The sequence below is a fragment of the Tenrec ecaudatus genome, chromosome 15, assembly GCF_050624435.1.
Source record: "Tenrec ecaudatus isolate mTenEca1 chromosome 15, mTenEca1.hap1, whole genome shotgun sequence".
NCBI lineage: Eukaryota > Metazoa > Chordata > Mammalia > Afrosoricida > Tenrecidae > Tenrec > Tenrec ecaudatus.
In genome coordinates this window covers 53,101,152-53,126,442 of record NC_134544.1, presented here as the reverse complement: position 1 = coordinate 53,126,442, position 25,291 = coordinate 53,101,152, and the positions used below count along the sequence as shown (strand labels likewise).

General features: G+C 48.0%; 1 protein-coding gene across 1 annotated transcript in view; it reads left to right on the top strand.

Moving 5' to 3' along the window:
* The window catches only part of LAMA3 (laminin subunit alpha 3), a 149,107-nt gene that overhangs the window by 42,858 nt on the left and 80,958 nt on the right, over nucleotides 1-25,291 (top strand). The window contains exons 16-22 of the mRNA XM_075532900.1: nucleotides 1,926-2,070; nucleotides 2,725-2,865; nucleotides 4,480-4,641; nucleotides 6,467-6,565; nucleotides 10,540-10,623; nucleotides 18,333-18,563; nucleotides 24,625-24,738. Coding sequence (XP_075389015.1) covers nucleotides 1,926-2,070; nucleotides 2,725-2,865; nucleotides 4,480-4,641; nucleotides 6,467-6,565; nucleotides 10,540-10,623; nucleotides 18,333-18,563; nucleotides 24,625-24,738 — 976 coding nt within the window. The remainder of the gene's footprint in view (nucleotides 1-1,925; nucleotides 2,071-2,724; nucleotides 2,866-4,479; nucleotides 4,642-6,466; nucleotides 6,566-10,539; nucleotides 10,624-18,332; nucleotides 18,564-24,624; nucleotides 24,739-25,291) is intronic.

Sequence of the window (25,291 nt, the reverse complement as noted above, 5' to 3'; positions counted from 1 at the left end):
AAACAGCCTACACAGCACCCTCCAGGCAGCGTACGCACGTTCCTTTAGCTTCCAATGAAGTGGAAGTCTAAAGTGGGTGCACCTGCCTGCCTGTCCTCACCCTCCAGGCCTGGCCACGGCCACTCCCTCAGGCAGGCATTCTCCTCTGGTGCCACCGATGTACCTCTTTCGTCCCCACTTCTTTCCTTCTTTCTATTGCTCTTGATTTGGATTCCCTACACCCTCGTGTATCCCCTTTAGATACTACCAGAATTCTTTTATGATGATGATTGTGAATCAGGTGGCGGTTTACATCAAGATCATCAGGTTTATATCATGTCCTCCAGGTCCCACCCGTGTTGGGAAGTGTTGTAGAGAGTCATTCCTCTTGGTTAGGGTACGTGGAGTGTCTCACTCCACGTCGGCACCAGCATGCATCGATTCATTCATTCCCTGCTGGTCATTTCGGTTGTTTCCATCTTTGGGCGGTTGTGTGTTCACTGCTGTTGTGTGCTGCAATGAACACGGAGTGCCTATCTGTACTCCCGTGTGTCTCTTACTGCTCTGGGGTGGAGGGACTGCTGGGTCATATGCCCAACTTTTTCAGGAAGCGCTATACTATGTTCCACGGTGGTGGCTGCTCTGTTTTGCAGATCCACCAGCAGTGTCTGAGGGGACTGGGCCACTTTTAATCGTCAGCTGCACCTATGAGCTGAGGACTCGTAGCTTCTCTAGAACGTTCCTTGAACCTCAGGCACTTACCAGTCTGTCTTCCCCACGATGACGCACCCCTGTCCAGTCGTCTCTCATCCCACGCCTACTTTCCACCGTTAGTCTCTGATAGTTTTCCACACTATCTCCTCCCTCCCTCAAAGCTACATAATAGGGAGTCTTCCTTCTTTGCTTTGTCTCTATCTTGTCTCCTCGTCCAGAAATCTACAATCCCCCAAATAGGTTTGGAGCCCATTGCGGCTCTTCATCCAACAACCTTTCCTTCATTCACCCCCCTCATCTCTCTCCTGGCTGCACAGCCTGCCTAGTCTCCATGAGTCAGTTCTTCACACACCTCCACCGGTGCTGCAGCTCCCTCGGAAAACTTCCCACAGCGATAACAATGGGGAATGGGCATGGATGAACCCGGCGCTGTGCTCATCCGTTTGCAGACACGGCCTCATCCATCTTCACAAAGGAGGGGCAGCTCCGTTTCCCTCTCTCACAGATGATAATAACACTAAGGTTTGAGGTGCAGAAGAACTTGCCAGACTAGCATAACTGACATTGTCGGGGTTGGGTTTGGGCTCTAGTTGGTCTGTCTTCTGTGGCCGGCTCTCACCTGTTTGCTTGCTGCTAGTAGGAAGTGTCAGCGTCCCCTGCCCTCCCCTGCAGGCTCATTCGCCAGCACACCATGTCAGTCACCCACCCCGGTGGGGCCCACACACCTGCTTTCTGTGTGCATCTGCAATTTCTCCCTCGGCTGCTGCTGGCTGGGATGCTTGGCTTCTCCCCGCCACGGACCCTGTGCTTGCTCCTTAAGGCTTTGTTCAAGTGTCATCTAATTTGGGAGTCTCCATGGCTTTCAGAGCTGGCTGAGCTACTACCCCTTGGACGCCGGTAGTACCCTTTGGGACGTTGTCACGTTCCCACTTCACACTCTCATGTCTATGGGAGCTTCTCAGGTTGTAGTGTGTCCATCCTCGGACCCCAGTGGCTGACTTCACACCTGGCACAGGTGAATCCCTGTTGGTGACAATCATCGAGATGGCAGTGGTTTATGTGAGAGCATTTTCTATGCTGGTCACCACTCTCCTCTCCACTAAGCACCCATGGGCAGGCTCTGTGTCTACTCCGCTGGGTTTGTGTAGCAACTCCATGGGGGGGGGGGGTACACTTCAGAGCTGCGTGTGGAAAGCTGACGGGGGCCTTTTCTCCCTTTTGTTCGGGTGAAGATGCAAGCCCAGGATCACGGGCCAACAGTGTGACCGGTGCACTGCTGGGTTCTACCACTTCCCAGACTGTCTCCCCTGCAATTGCAACAAAAAGGGGACAGAGCCAGGAGTCTGTGACCCTGAGACTGCAGTGTGCCTTTGCAAGGTAAGGTGAACCGAGTCAAGGCCAGGCATGCCAAGGCCAGGGCATCAGCTGCCACTAGTCAGGATGATCTTCACCCCGAGTCAACATACACAAATATGTGGTCGATGCCATTTGATAATCACTGCCTTATTGGGTAGAAATGGTTAGTTGGGAACCCTCCACCCCCACCCCTTCTGTCCTTTGGAAACTAGCACCCTCTGAGACCCTGAGGACAAGTGTAGACATTGGTCTCTAATGTATGCAAGCTTATAGGTTCCCTGAAACCCATTTCCAGATGCAAGTTCATGCCCTGTCCTCTGGAGGTGTGCCTGTGATGGGAGAGCTTTCACTGCCAGCCATTGATTTCAGGCAGTGGTAAGTGGGATCAGCTGGTTTCTCCATCTTGTTGCAAATCCTTCTGGTGCATCAAGATAGCTTCAAAATGTCAAGGGATGTTTTCCGGAACTGAGGGCCTGCCTCCCTCCATCTGTGTGTGGTATGAAAGCTAAACAAGCATTTGGCACAATTTGCTGAACAACAACATGCCTTTTAATCCGTGGCTAGCAGCAACGCTCTAACATCATGCGTTGGTGTGGCACTTAGGTCCAAGTAACTAATTACAATCAGAGGGCCATCCGAAGGAATGACCTCTTGTTTCCCTCGCTGCGTCAACAGGAAAATGTGGAAGGCAAAACCTGCAATGTGTGTCGACACGGTTCGTTTTATTTGGATCCAGCCAACCCCAAGGGCTGCACCCGCTGCTTTTGCTCTGGAACAAACACCCACTGCAGCAGTACGCATAAGCGATGGACTAAGGTATGTGGGGAATGGACGTCTCTGTTTGCTTTTAGTTGGGACTTTAGATCGAGGGGAAAATGGATTAGCATGAAACTTGAAGCGTTGTATGAATATTTGATGGTGGTGAGCCTTGTCCTCACTGCCCTCTCAGCTGGTAGCATCTCTTCCGCAGAGGCCCCACACTTCTTCTCAAATGTCCATGCTCAGAGGGACCTCCCTGTCCCACTCCCAATAGCGTAGCCCATGCTGGCTACTCACTTTCTAGGCTCTCACTGCTGTGTGTTCTCCACAGCATTGCTCACTCTCTGATGGATTCTACATTTAGATTTGAAATGTATTCTCCCACCACAAGCACGTAAGCTCCTTGATACATTCAAAGTGCTAGAATAGGGTCTGGGACATAGTAGGTGCTCAATAAATACTTGGGAGCTTAAGGGAAACCCACTGCCATCGAGTTAATTCTGACCCTCAGCGGACACATTGGTTGCAACAAAGGACTCAGCGAAGCAAAGATTGTGAGGATGACACAGGACCGGGCAACGTGACATTCTATGACAGTCACCATGAGTCACAACCGACTCAGCACAACACACAACAAACTATGGAGTTGCTCCCCCTCCCCACTGACACAGCTCATCTCTCTGTTCTTCTCTTTTTCCTTTTGCACATTTCTCATTTATTCTGCCACAAATTTCTGTTGCCACGTTTTAATTAACCCCATGATGGAACCAAAACATTGGCTAGTGTATTATTCCATGAACCAGTAATCCGAGATGCCTGTGTTGGGGTAATAAGTAATGTCTCCTGTCCAACAAGAATTCAATACGATTGTATACATGTATACTCACACACACATAATTCACTCTGCCTCTTCAAAAGATCACAGGTTCTTAGTCGGAAAAACAATTAGTTTGTAAATCCATTCTGAAGGCTCTTCTCCAACCTCTCCCCTCTCTCTACAAAAACACTGCCATCAAGTCCATTCCGACCCATAGCAACCCAATGGGACAGAGCATAACTGACCACTGTGGGTTTCCAAGATGAAATCCTTATAGGAGTAGAAAGCCTTATCTTTCTCCCAAGGAGCGGCTAATGGCTTTGAACTGCTGATTTTGTGGTTAGCAGCCCAAACTTGCACCCCACTATGCCGCCCTGTTCCTAACCCTGAACCTTGTCACTTTCTACCTTTGCCCCATCTCATCTTTAACTCCTGGTTGCCTTTGCGATCAGGGAAATACTGCAGTCACAGCGCTCCAGTTAAAAACACAAGCACCGCCTTCACGGTTTTCCTGAACACGTTTCCTGAACATGAGGATGTTGCCGCGGTGCTCATTATTATTCGGACGTTAATTTACTTGTTATTCTAACATTTATTGAACCCCAAGTCGATCCCACGGACCCAGAAGTGTGCTGGGACGCCAGGGCAGATCACATAGGCGGGAGGTCTGCACCCTCTTGGAACTCAGACGAGGCTGGGCGGCAGTGGTGGGGTGGGGACTCTATGGGGGTCCAAGCGGAGGCTCAAGAGCAGACACGTGCAGGCAGCCTTTACAAGTAGAGTAGCCTCCGCGTCTTTTCTGTGGCGCCGGTTCAACCCTGATCACGTCTCCCTCCCCGGCTCTTGTGTTGCAGTTTGTGGACATGATGGGCTGGTGCCTGGAGACGGCCGATCACCTGGCCATCCCCACCTCGTTCAACCCGCACAGCAACAGTGTGGTCGCAGACATCCAGGAGCTGCCTGCCACCGTTCGCAGCGTGTTCTGGATCGCTCCACCATCCTACCTGGGGGACAAGGTGCTGACATCTGCCCTTCTGAGCCCCCTGGGGCCTTCTGCACCACTGCTTCACTTACGGGGTGTTTGGGAGGGAACATTGAGGAAGTCGTGGGGCGGGGGGGGGGGCGAGGGGGGGACACAATGGAGCCCCGGGTGATGCAATCAGTTTATATGCTCAGCTGCTCACCAAAGAGCTGGAGATCTGAGTCTACTCAGAGGTGCCTGGGAAGAAAGGCCTGGTGGATCTACTTCTGAAAAAAATCAGCCACTGACAGATAGGGGGTCGCCGTGTGCATCTGAGCTGATGCCATGGCCCCAGGTTACTGAAGAGGCAGGTCGCACTTCAAGCACGAGGAGCGGAGTTAGCGCCGAGTCTGCACCTTGGGGTCCAGCAGCAAACAAAGACACCTTACAACCTTTTCCTCTGTTTTTTGTTTGTTTTTTTACTCAATGGTCCAGAATTTTCCTCCTGGAGAAATAACCGTTTCAATAATACCCATTCCCGATGGAGCAGATCTCACTTTTAAATGTCACTGCGGAGAATCCTTTGTTTAAAAGCAGAAGAAAGATGTCGTGCCAGGAAAATCAACAGCTGCAGCGTAACTCATTCGCTCAGTAAAGGAGCACTAGGCCCGAGCCCGGGTCACAGAATCACACTCCCTGCCTCAACTCCTCGGAGGGGAGCTGCCTCGGAATATCCGGGCCCCCTTTCTATACCCCTCCCTCCCGCCCCACAACCACTCCTGCTTTCTCCATTAGCTTTGCTTTAAGCGTAGGAGGTATTAGGACCATGTGTTAGTCTGGATAGACTAGAGAAACAAATTAATAGCCACTCATATGTGTATAAGAAAGAGCTTTATATACAAGAGAAATTGAACATTGAGAAAACATCCCAGCCCAATCCAAATCAAGCCCATAAGTCCAATATTAGTCCATATGTCCAATACCACGCTATAAATTCCTCTTCAGACTCACGCAACACATGCAATGATGCCAAATGCAGGAAGATCACAGGCCAGTGGGTGGGAAGTCTTGTGGATCCAATGGTGTTGTAAGCATCTCAGCGCTGGCAGGGGTCTCCACGTGGCTTCTCCAGCTCAGGGCACTAGCGTAGTTCCATGTGTCTTGTCAGCTGCAATGTCTCCCAGGGAGTGAGCCTGTGTCCCGCCTCCAACAAGCTATTTATCTCCTTAGTGCCTCCAAATGAGGTCATCAAGCTGCGATCTGATCCACAGGTTAACCTCCACCCCCTTCACTCTTAAGCCTCAAATTGGCAACAGATTATGTAACTACCAGAGGCCAGCAATGCAATTGCCACCAGAAAACTAAGACTTCTTCATCTGCCACACCATTGGTGGAAAGTCGGGACCCTGAAGAAAGTAGTCAAGGTAGTTTCTGTGCCCTAGAAGAATTCATAATCACGCAAATATCTACTGTCAGGAGAATTTCTAAAATATATATTTTTTTCTGTGTTTCATTTTCTGTCTGAAAGAGATGAGCAATATTAAATCAGAACCCAATGGCCTAGCTTGCTTAGAATGACTATGACTTAAATGAACATTTTGGTTTCGGATTCACACCGGAGGAAAATCATCTTATTTCTTTTAATATCGAGATTCCTTTTCTTTTTGTGAGAAGTCGCTCCTTGCTTAATCTCACTCATGCCAAAAAGCGCTGAAAATGATGCAAAGTAGCATAAATTAGAACCGTGCAGGACCAGCCTCCATCGCCCCAGGAGGGACTGCTCAGCAGATGGCGTGCGTGCATCGTTCCCGACTTGACATGTCCAAGTGCATTTCACCTGCCCTGGCCTCCCTAATGCTGCCGTTTGTATCTCCTTTTAGGTGTCTTCCTACGGAGGCTACTTCACTTACCAAGCCAAGTCCTTTGGGTTGCCCGGCGACATGGTGCTTCTGGGGAAACAGCCGGATGTGCAGCTCACTGTGGGTATCAGAGCGTGGCCCGAAGGGCAGAGAAGGGGGGTTGCTGTTGACACTGATTCCAACTGAGAACCTTCCAATTAGTGTTCTGCAGAAAGTTTGCGCTCCTTGTTCCCGACCTGTGTGGTAACTAAAAAGGAAGCCTTGAGCACGTGGCGGCTCATCGGCATTGGCTTCTAGGACAACCTTCACCCACCCCCACCCCCAACGGTTCCTCCTATCTCCCCTCCCAAAGTCCTTAGCTGCATCTCACCTGTGCTTCTGATAAATCACTGCCTCCAGTAAACATTCTTTTCTTTCCCTTTTTAATCATTTTTATTGGGGGTCTCTTAAACAGCGCTTATAACAGCCCAGACATCAATTGTATCAAGCATAATTGTACATATGTTGCCATCCTCATTTCCAAAAAATGTTCTACTTCAGCCCTTGGTATCAGCTTGGTAAACATTCTTTTAAGTTTCCTTTTACGGTTTCGTTGGCACTCCATGCACACAACATACAATGCCATAGTTCAACCGTAGCAAGGAGAGTTGACCAATCCAATTGATTGTAGGACGTTTTCTTTTCTACGTTTCCATCTGTGTAACCACTGTTTGAGGCCTTCCAGGGTGCTGGGCTCTGTGCAGGGGGAGCCCCAAGCTCAGAAAGTGTATCACGTCACAGGGGAGATGAGAAATATGCTGGTCACTACACTGCAGGGTAGGAAGTGGTGGAGAAGTCCACCCAAGGCTCCATGGGAGCAGGGATGCCCTGGGGGCGTGTAGGGGTGGGCGGTGTCCTCTGAGAGGCCCTCTCTAAACTGTTTAGAGAGCAGGTTAGTTTTCAGCTGGGCCTGCTAGGCTGGACCTGAGCGGGTGAACGAGCTTCTAGGGGCACACCCCAGGGCAGGGCGCTGTGCTCCAGGGGCGACATCTGAGGCGCTGAGGCATGGAAGACGGGCTTGGAAAGGAAGCAAACCAATTGCGGTGGAGTTCATCTGACCCCTGTGTGGCCAGGTGGCCTGGGCGGTATTCTGTGCACCAAGAGGGAGCTTAGCTTGATACAATGGAAGCTTTTCTGGCTTTTTGAGACGTGGCGCCTGTGCCCCATGCGCCTGGCAAGCGGTGTAGAGCTGCAATCGAGGACATTCCTTGAGGGCAGGGCCAATGCCACGTGACGCTTTAAACCCCCAGAAGGCAGCGCACAGTGCTGGGACGCAGGTGGAGGTGTCGCAGCCGGAGCTTAATTCTATTTCCGGTTAATGTGCTCTGACTTCGAGGCGCAATCACAGCTTCTGCGGGCGGTGTCTTGTGTCTCTCACTGTAAACCAGGGACCAGCAGGTCTCACCCGCCTCCGCACCGCGAAGGGCCCCGCATTTTTGGTGGGTGCCTGCCCAGACTCGGTGGCGGTGTAGTGTGTTCTTGGGTTGGCGTATAGATGGAAATGGTTCAGAAACGCTAGGAATGTTGGCAGAATATCTTACAAAGAAAACACGGGCAGCTTTAAAGCCGGATTTTTAGGGGAAAACGCTTCATGGTAAAGATGTGGCCCTGGCTCGCCCTGTTTGGGCCTCCTGTTCTTTGCAGAGCAGCGTGTAATAGTCGAGGCCACTGGGAGACTAAGATAAATAACAATAATAAATACATAATAAGTGACCAATAAGAGCTTATGGTGCAAACTGTTGGAATTCACTTAGAGGAAACGACCAAAATTTCTTAATTTTCTCTTAAAAGGTGGGAAAAAATTGAGCTTATGAAACATTTGCTTTACAGCCCACCCTTGGAATTAGCACCTATGGGTCATGTTTTGTTGTTGTTGTTTGGTTCTGGTTTTAACTAACACTGGCCAACACACTATTTTTTGGGTGTGGCTAGTCCATATTTTAGTACCTCAAATATTAGTCTTGCTCTGGGTATAACTGACCTGCTGATCTCAACAATGGCACCAGCTTTCCCCCTATCAGCTCTCGTTTCTGAGAGACAGAACATAGGCCACATGCCACTCTTTATTCTGCTCACCCAGAAAAAACCCAGGATATTGTCATGTAGTGCTGGCTAGCCTGAGATAGGGGAAGTGCATGCTGGCTCTATGTAAAGTAGTTTGTGTTGTCCTAAATATTTAGGTCAACTTATTCTTTGCATGGTGTCCTTTGACCCAAAGCTGAACAGTACACATTACATGAACTTGGAATTTTCCCCAAGGATAAGGTCATCTTTATTAGGAACTGAATAGCAGGCAGTTCCAATGTGTTGCCTTAAAAAGGGGTGAGAAATTAGAGTTACTGTACAATCAGGAGCCATGATTTGTGGTGGGATATGTGTCTGACTGCTAACCACAAGGTCAGCAGTTCAAGCCCACCAGTCGCTCCGCAAGAGGAAGATGAGACGTTCTGTTCCCATAACGATTTACAGCTTCTGAAACCCCACAGGAGAAGTTGCACTCTGTCCTATAGGGTTGCTAAGAGACTTAATTGAGTAAATTTGCTGCACAACTAGAGATTCGAAGGTTCTGAAACCCAAAATGGGTCCGTCAGAATTCAAACTCGTCTTTTAAAGTTAAGAGGTTCCAAGACAGCTGAACTTCTCCACCTGTGAACAGAAATTTTTAAAAGTTAAAATTTTTCTTATAAAGAAGCTTGGAGTAATCCTCACCTCAGAAACGTTTAACGTGAACTATCCACTGACTTCTATAGATTAAAATGTGTTCTGAAATGTTTACTGCCTAATTTGAAGAAGAAAACTGTATCACAATATTTATGAAAACTGCTATCAAGTCTTACATTGAGGCAGTCTAAATAGCCAGCATGTGCCTTTCAAATATGTGCCTTTGCCATTTTCTTTTTATCGTCTACTCTGCTCAAGCTGTCTTTTTGGCTTTGAGGTAACTTGTCATCTCTCTGTATATTCCACAGCTTCCCACACCTAAAGGAAAAGCCCTCTGCCACCTCTTTGGTTCTAACTCATAGTGACCCTATAGGACACGGAACTGCCCCTTCGGGTTCCCAAACCCTTAAATCTTTTAAAAAGCATCAGAGCGACTGGTGGGTTTGAACCACTGACCTTATTACTAGCAGCTCAATGCATGACCAAGTAGCCATGTGGGTCCCGATGTGACTTCCCTTGGAACCCCCTGGGGACCTAATTATTTTCCAAGCATTTCTTACCTTTTGGGCCTCAGCCTATAATTTGTGAGTCTGAATTCTTCTCATATTTAAAACTAAGTTGATAAATTAATAAATATAGTATTACTTACTAGCTGAAAATATAGGGGAACACATGTCCCAGAAACTAGAGCTAAGCTAGAGCTGATGCAATTTTCTGAATCACCACCACAAATAACCTGAGGAACAGGTCTGAAAACTGGGACACTGAGGAAAGGTCTTTTGTGGTTACTGACCCCGGATAAATGCTATTTTTCTGAAATACGGCTCCCTGTGAGTGGGATTTAGTGTTGTAACAAGACAGTTGGGACTGTTGTGTGTGTGCTTGTCTACCTGGGAGGCTGCTGATGGGACATGCCCACTCTGCTCTGTTAGGAATCTCTCCACAGAGGCCATACTGGGGAGGGGCTGGGAATGAGTCCAACTGATCCCCACAGGGCAGGGGTCCAGAGCTAAACCCTCCTTCCCACTGCCAGAGAGATGATGTTTCATTCTTCAGCCCTGGCCTTTCCTCCTGCACCAGCCCACCCACCAAAGCACTTTCTTGCCATTAAAGTTGGCCCCGTAGATAAAGTAGGGTTTTGTGTGTGTGTGTGTGTGTGTGTGTGTGTGTGTATGTGTGTGTGACCTTCACACAAGGGATGCTTCCTTGTTTCCTTGTTGCAAAAAGAACTGTATTAGATACTCTTATTCTGTAGGCACGTTTCTAATCTTTTAGCGTCAGGTGTTCCATGTAACACAGAGCGATAGAAGTGTGTTCTGTCCTGAGATCAGTCCGTTACACACTTCCCAACCCCCTGTCCCACGTGCTGAAGCCCTCCTGTCCTCTTTCCACAGGGTCAGCAGATGTCACTGGTCTACGAGGATCCAAACGACCCCCAGCCAGACCAGCTCCACTACGGGCGAGTCCAATTGGTCGAGGTAAAGCCATGCTGCAGAAAAATGGTTCTTTTGGGTCTTTGCTGTTTTGTGACTTACGATCATTTCAAGCAATCATGACGTTTGGCTTTTGAACTTTAAGCATACATCGTGAAAATCTGGAGTGTGGTAACTCCTCGGCTTTGTCTGAATGCTCCTCCCGGCTCTTCGTACTGCCTCCTCTGCATTTCAGTTAACCGGACTCTGTCTTAAAAAGCCCTGTGTGTTTGTAGGCACTACCACCACAGAGCTAGCTCCTTTACCTTTAGGGCTCTGGTCAGTCCCCGGGACCAGGAGATTATCCAACAAATGCTTTATATTACTGCATAGAAAAGTCACAAAAGGGCACATCAAAAGCAATGAGTAACACAGCTAAATCAAGAAAAGCCTATCAAACCAACTACCACCCATCTGTCAGCCTGTCCTATTGCAGATGCTGGCAGGTATGTGCCAGCAGTATTTCAAAGGCCAGTAGGATAGACACATTTCAGCAGCGCTTCCAGATTAAGACAGATTAGGAAGAGAGGCTCAGCTCTGTGCTTCTGGACATTAGCCAATGAAAACGGTGGATCACAACACAACACTGCCCCAGAGGGCCCTGGAAGATGAGCCCCCTAGTTGGGAAATATTCAAAGCACATGGTGGCTGTAGGAATGGTCTTCAGCATGTGATCATGAAGGAGGCACAGGACCGAGCAATGTTTTGTTGACTTGTACATGGGATGCCAGGACTTGTCAGTCCCTCATAACATCATCAGATCAGAGATCATATGATCAGCCCTAATTATTTACAAGTGTTCCTTAAAAATAGTATTTAATTTGTATTATTAAAATTATCCAATACTTCAAGGCACCTTTAAGCACTGCCCTGAACTCATAGTCGATCATTTTTATACGTCTTTAACACTTTTATATGGTGCTGGTGTAGAATCTTGGCAGTACCAAAAGAGCAAACAACCTGTCTTGGAAGAAGTCCAGCAGAATGCTCCTTAGAGGCAAGATGGGAGAGACTTTGTGCCATGTACTTTGGACACGGTATAAGGAGAGACCATTCCCCAGCGAAGGACATCATATTGGTAAAGCAGAGGGGCAATGAAAAAGAAGGTCCTTGACAAGATGGATGGACGCAGTGGCTGCAGCAATGGGCTCAGACATAGGAACACTTGTGACCACGCGTGAAGGAGACAGAGTTGTTGCTTAGGGGGCATTGTGCTGATGTGCCTGGTGGTGGGTCATTTGGCAAAGGACACCAATACTGGCTGCACAGCACAGCAAGTATATTCAGTGGTGCTGAATTATACATGTAGCAGTGGGTCAACTGGAGAATGTTTTGTTGTGAATATTATTGCCACAATTAAAAAAATAATTACACGGATTTGTTTTTAAGAACAAGTATATGGCTGGTGCAGGGCCAGGCCGTGGTTCCCTCTGTAAAACACAGAGCTGCTGAGTCAGAGCCAGCTTCATGGCAGCTAACGACCATAACTGGCGTCTTGGTCCACCGTTAAAAACTTAACTGTAAATAGCACAAGCGTCTTCCTAGAAGAGGTAACGGTTACACAATGAGAGAGCGAGAACCCCATCGTGTTGTCGGTTGTGCCCACAGCACAACACAAAGCCTCCATCCTGACTTTCTGATGACCGGGATGTTCTCCATCGGCACCAACTTGATCTTAAAGTTTGTCATGAAAGTTGTGATCACTATGGTGACAGAACAGCCCCCTCCTTGGGAAAAGAGTCCTGGGTGGGGTGGGGGTGGGGGCCTGACTTTTATGATTTTAGTTGATTATGCAGATTAATTGGCTAATTAGTAGACAAGGAACTTTTCAGGGTCCCAGGGCAAACAAAAATAAGTTCTTTCCAAATTCTTAAAAGGAAGAATGATTCATTAAGACCATTAAGCTTTATGGTGTGTGAGTGACTGTTTAACAAAGGCCAGTGTTTGCTGTGTCATATTGTCTAGCCCATTCAGTGGGGTGTTTCCAGCTCCACATCCTGGGCTGGAGTTTCTTATCTGGGCGCTCTCACTAGATCCTGCTTGAAATTGCTATGCTTGGTATGATCTCTCCCTGTTTGCCTCCAATGAATTGGTGGAACCCAGCGATAGAGCCCTTGAATTCAGTTAGCATTTAGGATATCGAGAAGAGCTCATGCTGGACACATGACCCCCCTGCAGGGATGTTGTTCATGTGCGTTGAGTTCATATGAAGAGTTACAATCTGTGTTGAAGATGTAACTTGCTGTTGGCCAACCTATTGTACCTTTCTATGCAATAAGCACATCCTTAGCACAATCCACCTTGACTGGCTTACCTGAACCACACGTATTATTTGTGTCCCCTGAAAATCCTGCTAAAGAAGTTTGTCCATCAGTTTCACTTATTTTTTTCTTTAGCGTGCTATCTCTTTTTTAAAAAATGTTTTCCCTACATAGTCTTCATATTTTAAAATTCTTCTTCCCTCTCCCACTGTCGTTTCTCCCTTCTCTCATTTTTAACAGAAATTACAAATAACCAAAACATTAAACATCTTCCTTTATTCTAATCTGTGTGCATTCCATATCAAGAGTTTGTATTTCCCCCCAGTCTTCTTCCCCCTTGCTTTGTCTTCTCTTATGTTTGTTTGGCTTTGCTATATTTGTTTCCTATCTTCAGATGCATAAACTAGTTAAGAAGGTATAATGTACTTGTTTTTAAAAGTTTTACATTAAGGTTGATGGATGTTGTTATTGTTAGATGCTATTAAGTTGGTTCCTACGTGTAGCGATCCCGTGTACAACAGAATAAAATGCCACCCAGACCTGTGTCATCCTCACAATTGTTACTCAGTTTGAACCCATTGTTGCAGCCACTGTGTCAATCCACCTTGTTAAGGGGTTTCCCCTTTTTTCCTGCCTCTCCATGTAACCAACAATGATGTCCCTTTCCAGGTACTGGTCTCTCCTAATAACATGTCCAAAGGATGTGAGACGAAGTCTCCCATCCTTGCTTCTAAGGAGCATTCTGACTATATTTCTTCCAAGTCAGGTTTGCTTGTTCTTTTGGCAGTCCATGTAATTTCAATATTCTTTGCCAACACACTAATTCAAGGCACACCTTCGTCATAAAAGTAACGCTCTTGCTTTTCCTCACTTTAAAGAGGTCTTGTGCAGCAGGCTTCACCCAACAGAATGCAGTGTTCTGATTTGCCCTATACCTGCCCCGTTCTCTTCAGCTCCACAATAGCCATGAAACCACCATCCCATGGCAACCGGGAACATAAGCAGGCTGGCAGCCCTCAGAAGGGGAGGGCTGCGGTTGGACCTCTGGGGGGCCTTGTTCCCAGTACATTGTCATGGTCTCATCTGTCTGCAAGTCTCTTGGAAGACCCCCCACTTGCAAGATCATCTTCTCTTCCAGTACAGAAAAACAAATCCACCTTCAAGACATTTGTTAGAAATGATTGTTTACTGAGGTTATGGGTAAATTTAAGATAAGATGAGGCTAAACACAAATCTTAATGGGAAATGTTTGGAAGTTCATACCAAACCAACCCTATTGCTATCGAGTCAATTCTAACCCATAGTAACCCTATGTGCTCAGAGTAGAACTGCTTTCTGTGGTTTTTGGGTTTTTTGGGGTTTTTTTTTTGCTATAATCTTCATGGAAGTAGATCTATAAGTCTTTCTTTCATAGCGTCACTGATGGATTTGAACGGTCAACCTTAGGTTAGTAGCCAAGCCATAAACCCATTTGTACAATGCAAGACCTAACATGTTCATAGGAGCTTTGAAAAGCCTCCTCAATATTCCTATGAATACAGGCCTGGGGCTATGCACACACCCAGGGTGGTGTGCATGTTCAGGAAAGACTTGCAAATGCCTGAACCTCCCACAGCTGGCTAACTTTGAGACTGTGCAAGCAAGAAGTGAAGGTTCAATCAGAGCTGTTACCTGCTTGGCTGATCATTGAAGAGATTCCACAGCAGGCACACAGTGACCCTCAGCCCAAACTAGGAGACTTTGTGGTTTCAGGTCTTTAAGAAAGCCTCATTCCAATCATTATCTAGCATTAATTCTGAAAAGACACTAAACAAAACACAGTACTGCGTGGAAAATCCAATCTTCAGAAGTGTCACATGGCATTATTTTAAATGCCCAATTTCCAACCAAGGAATGCGTGAGACATGCAAAGAGACAATAAAGGAAGGCCCACATCGCGGGAGAGAAAAGCACTATCAGGAGAAACTCCCCCTGAGGAAGCTCAGTTGTTGGACTTACGTGACAAAGACGTTGTCAGCGATTGGAAATCCTCTGGGGAAACTAAAGCCTGCCATGCCCAGGAAGCAGGAGAACAGTGTCTCACCACATCGGGATGATCCATAAAGAGATGGACAAAGAGCGCCACAGATAACTGTAGAGCTGAAACATATTTGAAAATAAATTAATTGTTGGAGGGGATCAATGACTGATTTGGACAATCAGCAGAATCAACAAATTTAAGATAGATCCATTGAGATGACCCAGTCTCAGAAACAGAAAGAATAATGGTTAAGGAGAAATGAACAGAGCCTGAGAGACCTATGTCATCACGTGTCCCAGCACATACACAACGGAAGTCATGGGAGTCCCAGGAGAGGAGATGGAGGGAGGGACAGAAAAATGTTTGAAGAAGTCATAGGCTAAAACTTCCCTGATTGGATGAAAATGATTAATCGATCCATCCAAGGAGCTCAAGAAACTCAAGCTGGAGACGTGAAAAAACATCCCCACGAAGACACAGGGACAAAGACAAAGACAGAGGACGTTGACAGTAGCAAAGGAGAAAGGAGTCCTTACCTACATGTAATCCTCAATAAGCTTAATTAATTAACAGCTAATTAATCCCCAAAAGCCATGGAAGGCAGGGAACAGTAAGCAAACAGTAGGCAAAGTGTTGGAAGAAGCACACAGTCAACCAAGTATTCTATATCTAGGAAAATGATCTTTCAAAAATGAAGGCGAAATTAAAATGCCATGATAAAATAAAACAGAGGGAAGGTATTGCTAGCAAAACTTCCCTACAAGATACACTGAAAAGAGTCCTGTAGGCTGAAATGCAAGGTCACTTGATAGTAACTCGAATCCACATAAAGAAGTAAGGAGCACTGGTAAAGCTAATTATTCACTCACTGCTCTCACGGTGAAGCCGACTCATAGCGACCCTGTAGGACAGGGTGGAACTGCTCCTGTGGGTTGTGAGACTGTCACTGTGTACAGGAATAGAAAGCACCATTGAGGAGTAGAGGATGGTCTCCAACTGCCAACCTTGTGGATCGCAGCCTGATCCATAACCATTAGACCACCAAGTCTCCTTAAGTTAACTCATAGGCAAATAAAATATTGGTATCCAAGAATGCCACGGATACTTGGGGTGTTTTCCAGATCCCCACAGTAAGGTGACTATTACCATAAAGCAAGTCACATGACAAATTTTTTTTTGTTTTTTGTGTGCAAGTTCTATTTACACTCTACTGTGATTAAATGTGCAACAGCATTGTGAAAATAAATTGAGATGCTGTGAGAATTCCCACAGTGTGGCACAGAGAAATGGTGGCATTGGTAAGTGCTCTGGTAAACTTAGGGTTGCTAACCACAAGGTCAGCAGTTCAAACTCCCTAGCCACTCCTCAGGAGGAAGATGAGGCTGTTTACGCCCACAGAGATATAAAAACTGCCATCACATAGTCAATGCTGACCCCACTGTGGGTGTCTGAGACTGTAACTTTGGGGGGGGGGGTAGAAAGCCCAGTCTTTCTCCTGGGGAGCTGTTGGTGGTTCCAAACTGCCAACCATGTGGGCCTCAGTCCAACATGTAACCACTATACCACCAGGGCTCCAAGTCTTAGAAACCCTATGTAGGGTCTCTATGCATCAGAAGTGAATCTACAGCAGTGGGTTAGGGGTACATACAGACTAAAAATGGGTCCAAGTTTCTTTTCTGGGGGGTGGGGGTGGGAGGTGATGAAGATCTTCTAAAATTAGATTGTGGTGATGGCTGCATACTTTTTTACATTTTGAATTGCTCACTTAAAATGAGTTAATACCATGATATGTAAATTATACCTCAAGCCACTATAATTGACATTAAATTCACATTGCTATGATATGTGCTAATAATAGCAGTTAACATTTCTCAATTGTCTCCTACATGCCAGGAGCCCGGGTGGCTCTGTGAATTCAGTGTTGGGTTGTGACCATGAGGTGGATGGTTTAAACCCACCAGCTACTGTATCGGAGAAAGATGGGGTTGTCTGCTTCTGCCAAGATGTGCACTTTCAACCCTCCGAGCAGCTGTACTTCATCCTGTAGGTCACTAAGAGTTGGAGTCACTGTGATGGCGATGGGTTTAGACTTTTGTTGTGTTGTAGACAACGTTGTAGGCACTGTGCTAAACGCTTTATTCGTGTTATATCCTTACTTTACATTAATCCTCGTGGTTGAAGTAATCCTGGAGATTACTGCGCTTATTTAAGAGGTAGGGGAACTAAGTGCAAAGAAGGCAACAATATGAAGGTTGCCATCAGAACATGCAGAGCTGGTTTGCCTCGGTTTGAATCCTGGTATGTCCCTCACTGGTTGTGTGACTTTGGACAGGTTAATGAACTTCTCTGTGCTCCACCTTCTCATGTATGAAAGGAGAGTGATTATTGTAATACTGATCACAGGGCTGTTGTGGGGAGTCAGTCAGAGACTACATGTAAAGCCTAAGACACTGCATGATGCATAAGAAGGACTCACTCAGCCTTAGCTGGTGGGAGTCCTGCTGGGGTAGTGGGTTACACACTGACCTGGTATGTCTAAGGTCAGTGGTTTGAATCCCCGAGCCACCCTACAGGGGAATGACGAGACCCTCTGCTCCCGGAAAGATTTAATGTCTCAGTAACCCAATCGGGCTGTTTTACTCTGTCCTGTCAGTCAGGTCAGTGAGTGGAATCAACTCCGTGGCCATGAGTTTGGTTTTCAGAGTAGTATTTTACTATCATCACTCCGAATCTTAGATAAGCTAGTTTTCTGAGGCCACGAAGCTTGCAGGGCTCCAGCTGAGATAGGAGCCCATGAGTGTGAGTGTGTGTGTGTGTGTGTGTGTGTGTGTGTGTTCTGACACTGAATATTCCCATCAATGGGTCACAGATGCCCTGGGATTCTTCAGCAACATGGAGGAGCTCAAGGGAGGACAGCCATCACTCAGTTTGCTAGTTGGTTCCAAGGCCAGTGTTTGCCCCAGATTTGTATTCTCTGGACTGGAGCGATGTCTTTCTTGGGGCTTCACACTATACGGTCAGCCAACAGCAATATCCCTCAGAGTTTAAGAATACTGCTTTTATGACAACAACATGAGTGTGTGTGCATGTTGAATGTGTGTGCAAGATAAGATTTGCTGTCATCACTGTGTACATTCACTGCATTATCGGGGCTACATGACGCTGTCGATTTCCCTATGCCTTTCATCTTATCTAGGTTTTGCACAAGCAAAAGTACATTTAAAACATGTGCAGCCCTGGGCAAAGGCTTTTTCTTGGCTTCCTTGTTTTTGATTTTAGCTTCTCCTGGAGCCCTCTCTTCAGAATGTAACTATGTTCCTCTTTTTATCCTTCCATGGTTAAAGGCCTCTGATCTGCTCTGGGCACCTGCTTCTTCCAGCCCCCTGGAGGTGAGCTCACCTGAGGGCGACCCTTCTTTCTGTTTGCACGTGCAGGGGAACTTCAGACACGCAGGCAGCCGAGCGCCGGTGTCTCGGGGAGAGCTGATGACGGTGCTGTCTAGACTGGAAGGCGTGCGTATTCGAGGCCTCTATTTCACGGAGACGCAGCGGCTCACCTTGGCACAGGTGGGGCTGGAGGAGGCCTCCAACTTTGGAACTGGAAGAATAGCACATCACGTGGAGCTGTGTTCCTGCCCACCTAACTATACTGGTGATTCATGCCAGGTAGGAAATTTCCCTCTCCTGTCAAATTCCTCCAGGCGAACTTCCGGGGCAGGCTCCTCAGGGTGCTAGACAGCTCTGCTCATGGTACAAGCTCCTGCTTGGGGTGGGGTGGGGTGGCTTTCTTCTACCTGGTGTAGTTTGGAAGGCATTGGGCTGCTAATCACAAGGGGCTAATCACAGTTGAAGCCACCCGTCACCCTGTTGGCGAGAGAGGAGGCTCTCTGCTCCCCCAAAGATCTACAGCCCCAGAAACCTACAGGGGCAGGTCTACCCTGTCCCATGGGGCCTCTGAGTCAGAATCAACTCAACGGCAATGCATCTGAGACCTTCAGATAGAAAACATGCTAAAGGTCGGGCAAAGGCCTCAAGATGCACAGGAAAGCAGGTGGGTTCTGGGGGTGGTAGGAAGGCACCTTACCTGTAGATCCTGGTGTTTTCAAGGCTAGGAGTTCTGATGGCACTGTGGGTTAAGGGTTGAGTTGACAACCTCACGTTCAGGGTTCAAACCCACCAGTGGCCCTGTGTGAGAAAGATGAGACTGTCTGCTCCCTGAAAAGATGTACCGTCTCAGAAATTCTACTGAATCGGGATCAACTCGGTGGCCGTGGGGGCTTTGAGGTTTGGGTTACCAAAGGCAGACCCAGGACCCTCATGCCTTCGCCTAATCAAATAAAAGCAAAACAACAACAATTTCAAAACATTTCACTGCCATTGAATCCGTTCTGACTCGTGGCAACCCTGTCGGCTCAAGTGGAGCTGCCTCTGTGGGTTTCTGAGACGGTAACTCTTTACAAGAGTAGAAAGCCTCCTCTGTCTTCTGTGGTTTCAAACTGCTGACCTTGTGGTTAACAGCCCAACACTAGGACCCCGGGCTCTTGCCTAATCAAAGCCTTTCCCAAGGCCTCCCCCAGGAGAGTTGAATTCCACAGAATGAACCGGATGCTGCAAGGCACTCCCACCTGTCGCTTTCGTTAAGTTTGCAGCAGATCCTCATTGTCTACGGGCCAGTCTGCCTGCTCTATCACCAGTTGCTTAGAATATGCCATATAATGATAAGATCTAAATCTTGAGCTCAAATATATATATTTCTTTCCTAAAGAAGGGGGCCAATCACAGTGCTTAGAACAGCTTCTACCCGCTACCGAGTCAATCGTGACTCACAGTGACACTCTTGTAAGGTTTCTGAAGCTGGACATATGTGTGCAAGCCGATAGCGTCAACTTTCTCCTGTGGGCCAGCTAGTGAGTTTGGACCCCCAACCTTGTGGCTCAGACATCTAACGCTTATCCAGTAGTGCTACCAGGGCACCTCTGAACAGTTATTAGGAAACAGCAAGCATTGCCATTCTGTTGAATCCTTCATAGCAGTCAATCCCAGTGTGATCTGCACCTGGATTTTCTGCATTTTCAGCCCACAAATCTACCTGTGGTAGTTTTCTGGGTACTACTCTTTTGTGGCAATTAAGGCACAGATTATCCGCATCCTCCCTTTCTCTATCTCTTTTCTACCCAGTTAACATCCTTCACCTGGGGAGAGGAGTGGCGCTCAGGTGACAGCCCTCTTGGTTCTGTTTGGTGCTGCTGAGTCGGTCCTGACTCATGGTGACTCTGAACCTGAGAGCCAGATGCTGTAGACCAGACAGACCCCACACCACCCTCACAGTCACGGTCACCCGTGAGCCCACTGTTGCGGCCCCTGGCGTCAGTCCGTGTCATTGAGGGGTTTTCTCTTTTTCGCTGACGCAACTGCTTTACCAAGCAGCATGAGGTCCTTCTCCAGAGTGTGGTCCCTCCTGAGAACCTGTCTAAAGGACGTGGCATGAAGCCTCTCTGTCCTCCTTCTAAGAGCACTCTGGCTGCATGTCTGGCTGCATGTCCTTCTGAGAGCACTCTGGCTGCATGTCCCCAGTTGTTTGTTCTTTTAGCAGCCTGTGGTATATTCAGTATTCTTCACCAACACCATCCTTCAAGAGCAGCCGTTCTTCTTTGTGCTTCCTTATTCATTGTCCAGTGTTCCGACGGCTCGGGAGGGGTTTGAAGATACCCACTTTAGAAGAGATCTTTCGCAGCAGATTTGCCGTTTTCCCTCTTACCCAGGCCATATTCCTGGGGGTGACTCAGCCTGTGATTTACTGCTGCTAATCGTCTAGTACTGTCTGCGGGCTTAGGTGGGTAGAAGGTGATGCCCGCCCCACCTCGCGGGGAATTACAGAGCGGTGTGCTTACTTCCGGGACTGTTAGGGGCGCTCTGCACAGTCTGACTCATGCGTGAAGTTGAAAGGTGGGGCCCCCGCCGCAGACAGCCTGCCTTACCTGAGTCAGGCAGGCCCGGGCACTGAGCAGGAAGGGCAGGTATAAGAAGCAGCCACAGCCGCTCCTGCGCAGCCAGCAGGAGCCCAGGAACCAGGATGTCCCCCACAGTGAGGTGGTCCCCTTGGAGGACAGGGTGGCTGTGGCTCTTCGGGGCTGCACTGGGGCAGTGCCTGGGACATAACACACAGCAACAGAGAGTGCTTCTTCAGCGTCCTGGTCAAAGCCGGCAGCAAGCAAGTTACGGGGAGCTTAGAAACAGCCAGGTAACGTTGCTTTTTAAACATCTTGATGTGGGACCGGGAAGAATTCCCAGGTTTGTGGCATTTTTCAGTTAGGGTGATGAGTGAGTAAGTGGGTGGGTTGGGGGAGGGGTGACGCCTTCCCTGTTTTATTGCCTGGCAGTGTTTATTGCAATGCCAAACAGATGGCTGCCTGCACTCTTAATTGCAAACAGCCCACCTGGAAAAGGCAAGGGAGTTAAGGGTTTGGATGCCATGCATGTGCAGATCATAGGAAGCTGTGCCCTTCGGAGAGGAGCCCAGCCCTGCAGGCGAAGGAGACCCAATCCCTGGAGGGCAGCGCTTCTCAACCCTCCTCATGCTGTGACCCGTTCATACAGTTCCTCCTGTGGTGGTGACCCCCCCAACCATAAAATGATTTTCGTTGCTACTTCATAACTGTCCGTTTGCTACTGTTATGAATTGGGTGTCCTCTGAGAAAGGGTCATTTGACCCCAGAACCAGTGACACTCCAGCCAAGAAGAGCGATCAGAGGAGGTTGACCCCATAGTCCTGTCAGCTGAGGCCCTCATGCTTGCATCTGCGAGGCAGGAAACTTGCTTCAAGGTAGCTTGCTTCCTGCCAGTGGCCTGGATATTCAGCAGACTCTTGGAGAGAGAGAGCGCCTACGGTTGTTGAGATGGCACTGGGGACTGGAGAAGGATGCTATTTGGTCATCTGGACTATAAACCTGTACTGCAAAGCTTGGCATGGTCATCGCTTAGCAAAGCACAAACAAACAGCTAGCTGTGTCAGGCTACATGCTACGTGTTAGGTTAAAGGTTATAGATAATATGTTAGGACGCATTTGTTTTCCCTTAGAGTCCAGTCCGTCTTCAGGACAAACTGAATACAGGAGCTGAACTGACCGTCCAGTGTCAGGGGTGAAATGACTACCTTTCAATAACTGACAAGTGCTCGATCAGAGAGGCACTTAGATAGGGTTTTGTTGTTTTTTTCTGCTTAGAGAATGAAAATCTAGTGAATAAGAGTGATTTCTTTTTTAATCAAGATAGATTCGCTAACCGCCACAGCATGTTCAGTGAAGACTGACTCACATGCATGCTGTCACAAACAGTCCTGCTGTGTTTGCTTCTTCCCAGGATGCTTCTTTTAGAAGCATGTAATATCATCCCCAACCAAACTCACCGCCCTGGAGTGGATGCCCACTCACAGCGACGCTTAAAGGACCAAGGAGGACCGCTCCTCGGGGTTTCTGAGGCTGTAAATCTTTACGGAATTTCTTTCTTTCATTGACTGATTTCTTCATGTCTCATCTTCCTCCCAAGGAGCAGTTCTGAGTTTTGAACGGCTGACCTAGAGATTAGCAGCCCAGAACATGATCCACAATGATATCAGAGCTCATATATTATTTATGGTGACGGTTATTAGGTACTTACCACTTTGAACAGACATTATTTGTAGGCAGATACAGTCCCACCACGATTAGCAAAAAATGACCCCTTAGTCCTGATTACAGCGATGGCACCATCCTTTCATACTCTGATTCGTCTTGAGACAAGCCTGTTCGTATGTAGCCAGGGTTGTTGTTGGGGCTTTTTTTGCAATGTGTTCTTTTGCCTCAACTTGGTTCCTACTAGCTTAAGGGCAAGTTACATTTGAAGTTGTAGTCTTGATACTGTGGGTGGTTGGTAGTCATTGGTAACTCTGGAAGAAGCTCTCAACAAACAGCAGCTGAGCCGTTTCATCTTGCGTCCTACTTGCAGCTTCAACTTCCAGTCTGGTGGGGAAGGGTCCTCCTCGCCCTGCTCTGGCCAGCTTGAGGTCTCTATGCCACACATGAGCGGCGTTGCTCATTTCCAGGCTTCCTTCAACTCAGACGGGGGTGCCAGTCGAAGAGGGTTAGATCTAAGTTTCTCTTTCTTGAAATAGTGTCCCATCCCCCGGCCCCACAGGGCATAGAGGAGATTTGGAAAAGAAACTAGTAGTCACAAATCTATTTGTAATTCATACAAAAAAAACAAACAAACCTCACCACCATCAAGTCAATGCTGACTCATAGTGACCCCTTGTGGGTTTCCAAGACGGTCACTCCACAAAGCTATAAATTTGGGGAGCTGTGTTGCCCATCTATATAGCCCAGCATGTATGAAAGTTCCTGGTACAGACTAACTGCCAGCAAGGGCCCCCCAAAAAAACTCCAAATGCATTGCCATTGAGTCAATGCTGACTCCTAGCCATCCCCTGAGGGTTTCTGAGACTGTAACTGTTTACAGAAGTAGAAAGCCCAGTCTTTCTCCCCAGGGGCTGCTGGTGGTCCTGAACTGCCAACCATGCTGACTGCCGCCCAATGTGTAACCACTAAAATCCACTTGTGGTAGAGATCACTGTGGCTCATGCCGACCCTTAGTTCTGGCAAAAGGAAGACAGTGTCGGCAGTTCTCTTAGAAATGGAAATCAAATACCAATTTAATGGCTGTAGATGAGTGGTTCTCAACCTGTGGGTCATGACCCCTTTGGGGTCAAACGGCCCTTTCACAGGAGTTGCCCAATTCATAACAGTAGCAAGATGACAGTGACGAAGTAGCAACGAAGATAATGTTATGGTTGGAGGTGCCTCCACACCATGAGAAACTGTATTAAGGGTCGCGGCATTAGGAAGGTTGAGAACCACTGATATAGATGAATGTCTGATCTGTATTTTCCCTATAGGAGACTTTCTTAACTAGAATCCTTTTCTATCTCAGTTGCTCAGAATCAAAGTATATGTTTTTACACCCTCAATATGAAGCACAAGCAGTTGTGTGAAGCTGAAAACAGATAGAAATCCTTAAAACCACAAGTGAACAAGGAAACAAAGCAGAACCCCAGGAGGACCCCTCAGATTGGGTCTGGGAGGTTTCCATGCAGGTTCCGTGTGTGCTCTGTGTGACAGCATGGGTCACGTTCGTGGGCACCCTGTAGGAGAACTTGAGCATGGTCTCTGTTCTCAGATAGCCAGTGAGGTGATCCTGCCTGTTGATTCTGCCATGATTGTGTGGATCCCGGTTAGCTCCCTTCCCACCTCCTGCCCCACAGCTGGCCCCAAATCACACTAGGAGAGGGAGCACTTACCCCAGGAGAGCTTGAACTTGAAGCGATTTGCCTGCTGTCTCCTCCCCAGCATTCAAGCCTAAGGACTAACTTCTAGGCCCTGTTTACTCTTCCACTATCCACGTTTCTACTCCTCCTCAGGAGGACTGGTTTGAGGAGAGGAAGCCCACTTCCACCCTCCACACCCCCCCCCAAACCGCACCCCCCCCTTTCTGGGTTCCTGCCACTCATCTCACCATCAGGCATGAGCCCACCGTCCCACGGTCCCTCGGGACCCGCATGAATGGGACACACAGCCTGGCAAGGGTGGGCAGGGAGAAATGCACACACACATGCTTCCCAGCCAGAATGGCCCTGCGTCTGATGAATCGATGTTTGCTTTCTTCGTATTGACAACACGCTTTATTTGGGAAACAGAGTTGCAGCCCTGGATACTACCGGGAAATCAGAGGCTCCTATGCTGGACGGTGTATCCCCTGCGACTGCAACGGGCATTCCAATCGATGTCAGGATGGCTCTGGAGTGTGCATTGTGAGTAAACCGGTGCCCTCCTGTTGCCGGAGGGTCACCTCTTTCTTTCACATCCTCTCGAATTGACTGTCAGATGTCACGGTCACCAAACCGCAAAGCAGGGGCCCTGCTGTCTAATCTATTCTGACTCATGGTGGCCCCATACAAGGTTGAACTAGCCTATAAGGGGCCCAGGTTTTAAATCTCTACGTAAGCAGAGGGCCTCGGTTTTCAGTCACGGAGAAACTGGTGGATGCAAACCGCCAACTTCTCAGCGGCCCAACCCTTACCCATATCACCCCCAGGACTCCTGACCTAAGTAGAGTTTGCTCCAGAAGGCGGGGGTCCCTGAGGCTTGAAGATGGGTCATGGGATTGGCAGTTGACTGAAAGGTTGCAGGTTTGTGTCCATCCAGAGGAGCCTTGGAGGAAAGGGTTGAAGAGGTACAGCCCCAACCAGCCACCGAAAATGTTAATGAGCACGGTCACTGCTGAGACCCGCGGGGACGCTCCACGTGTCACCATCAAGAGGTTCCTGCTGCTTGAGTAGGGGAGTGGCGACTGAATTATTTCAG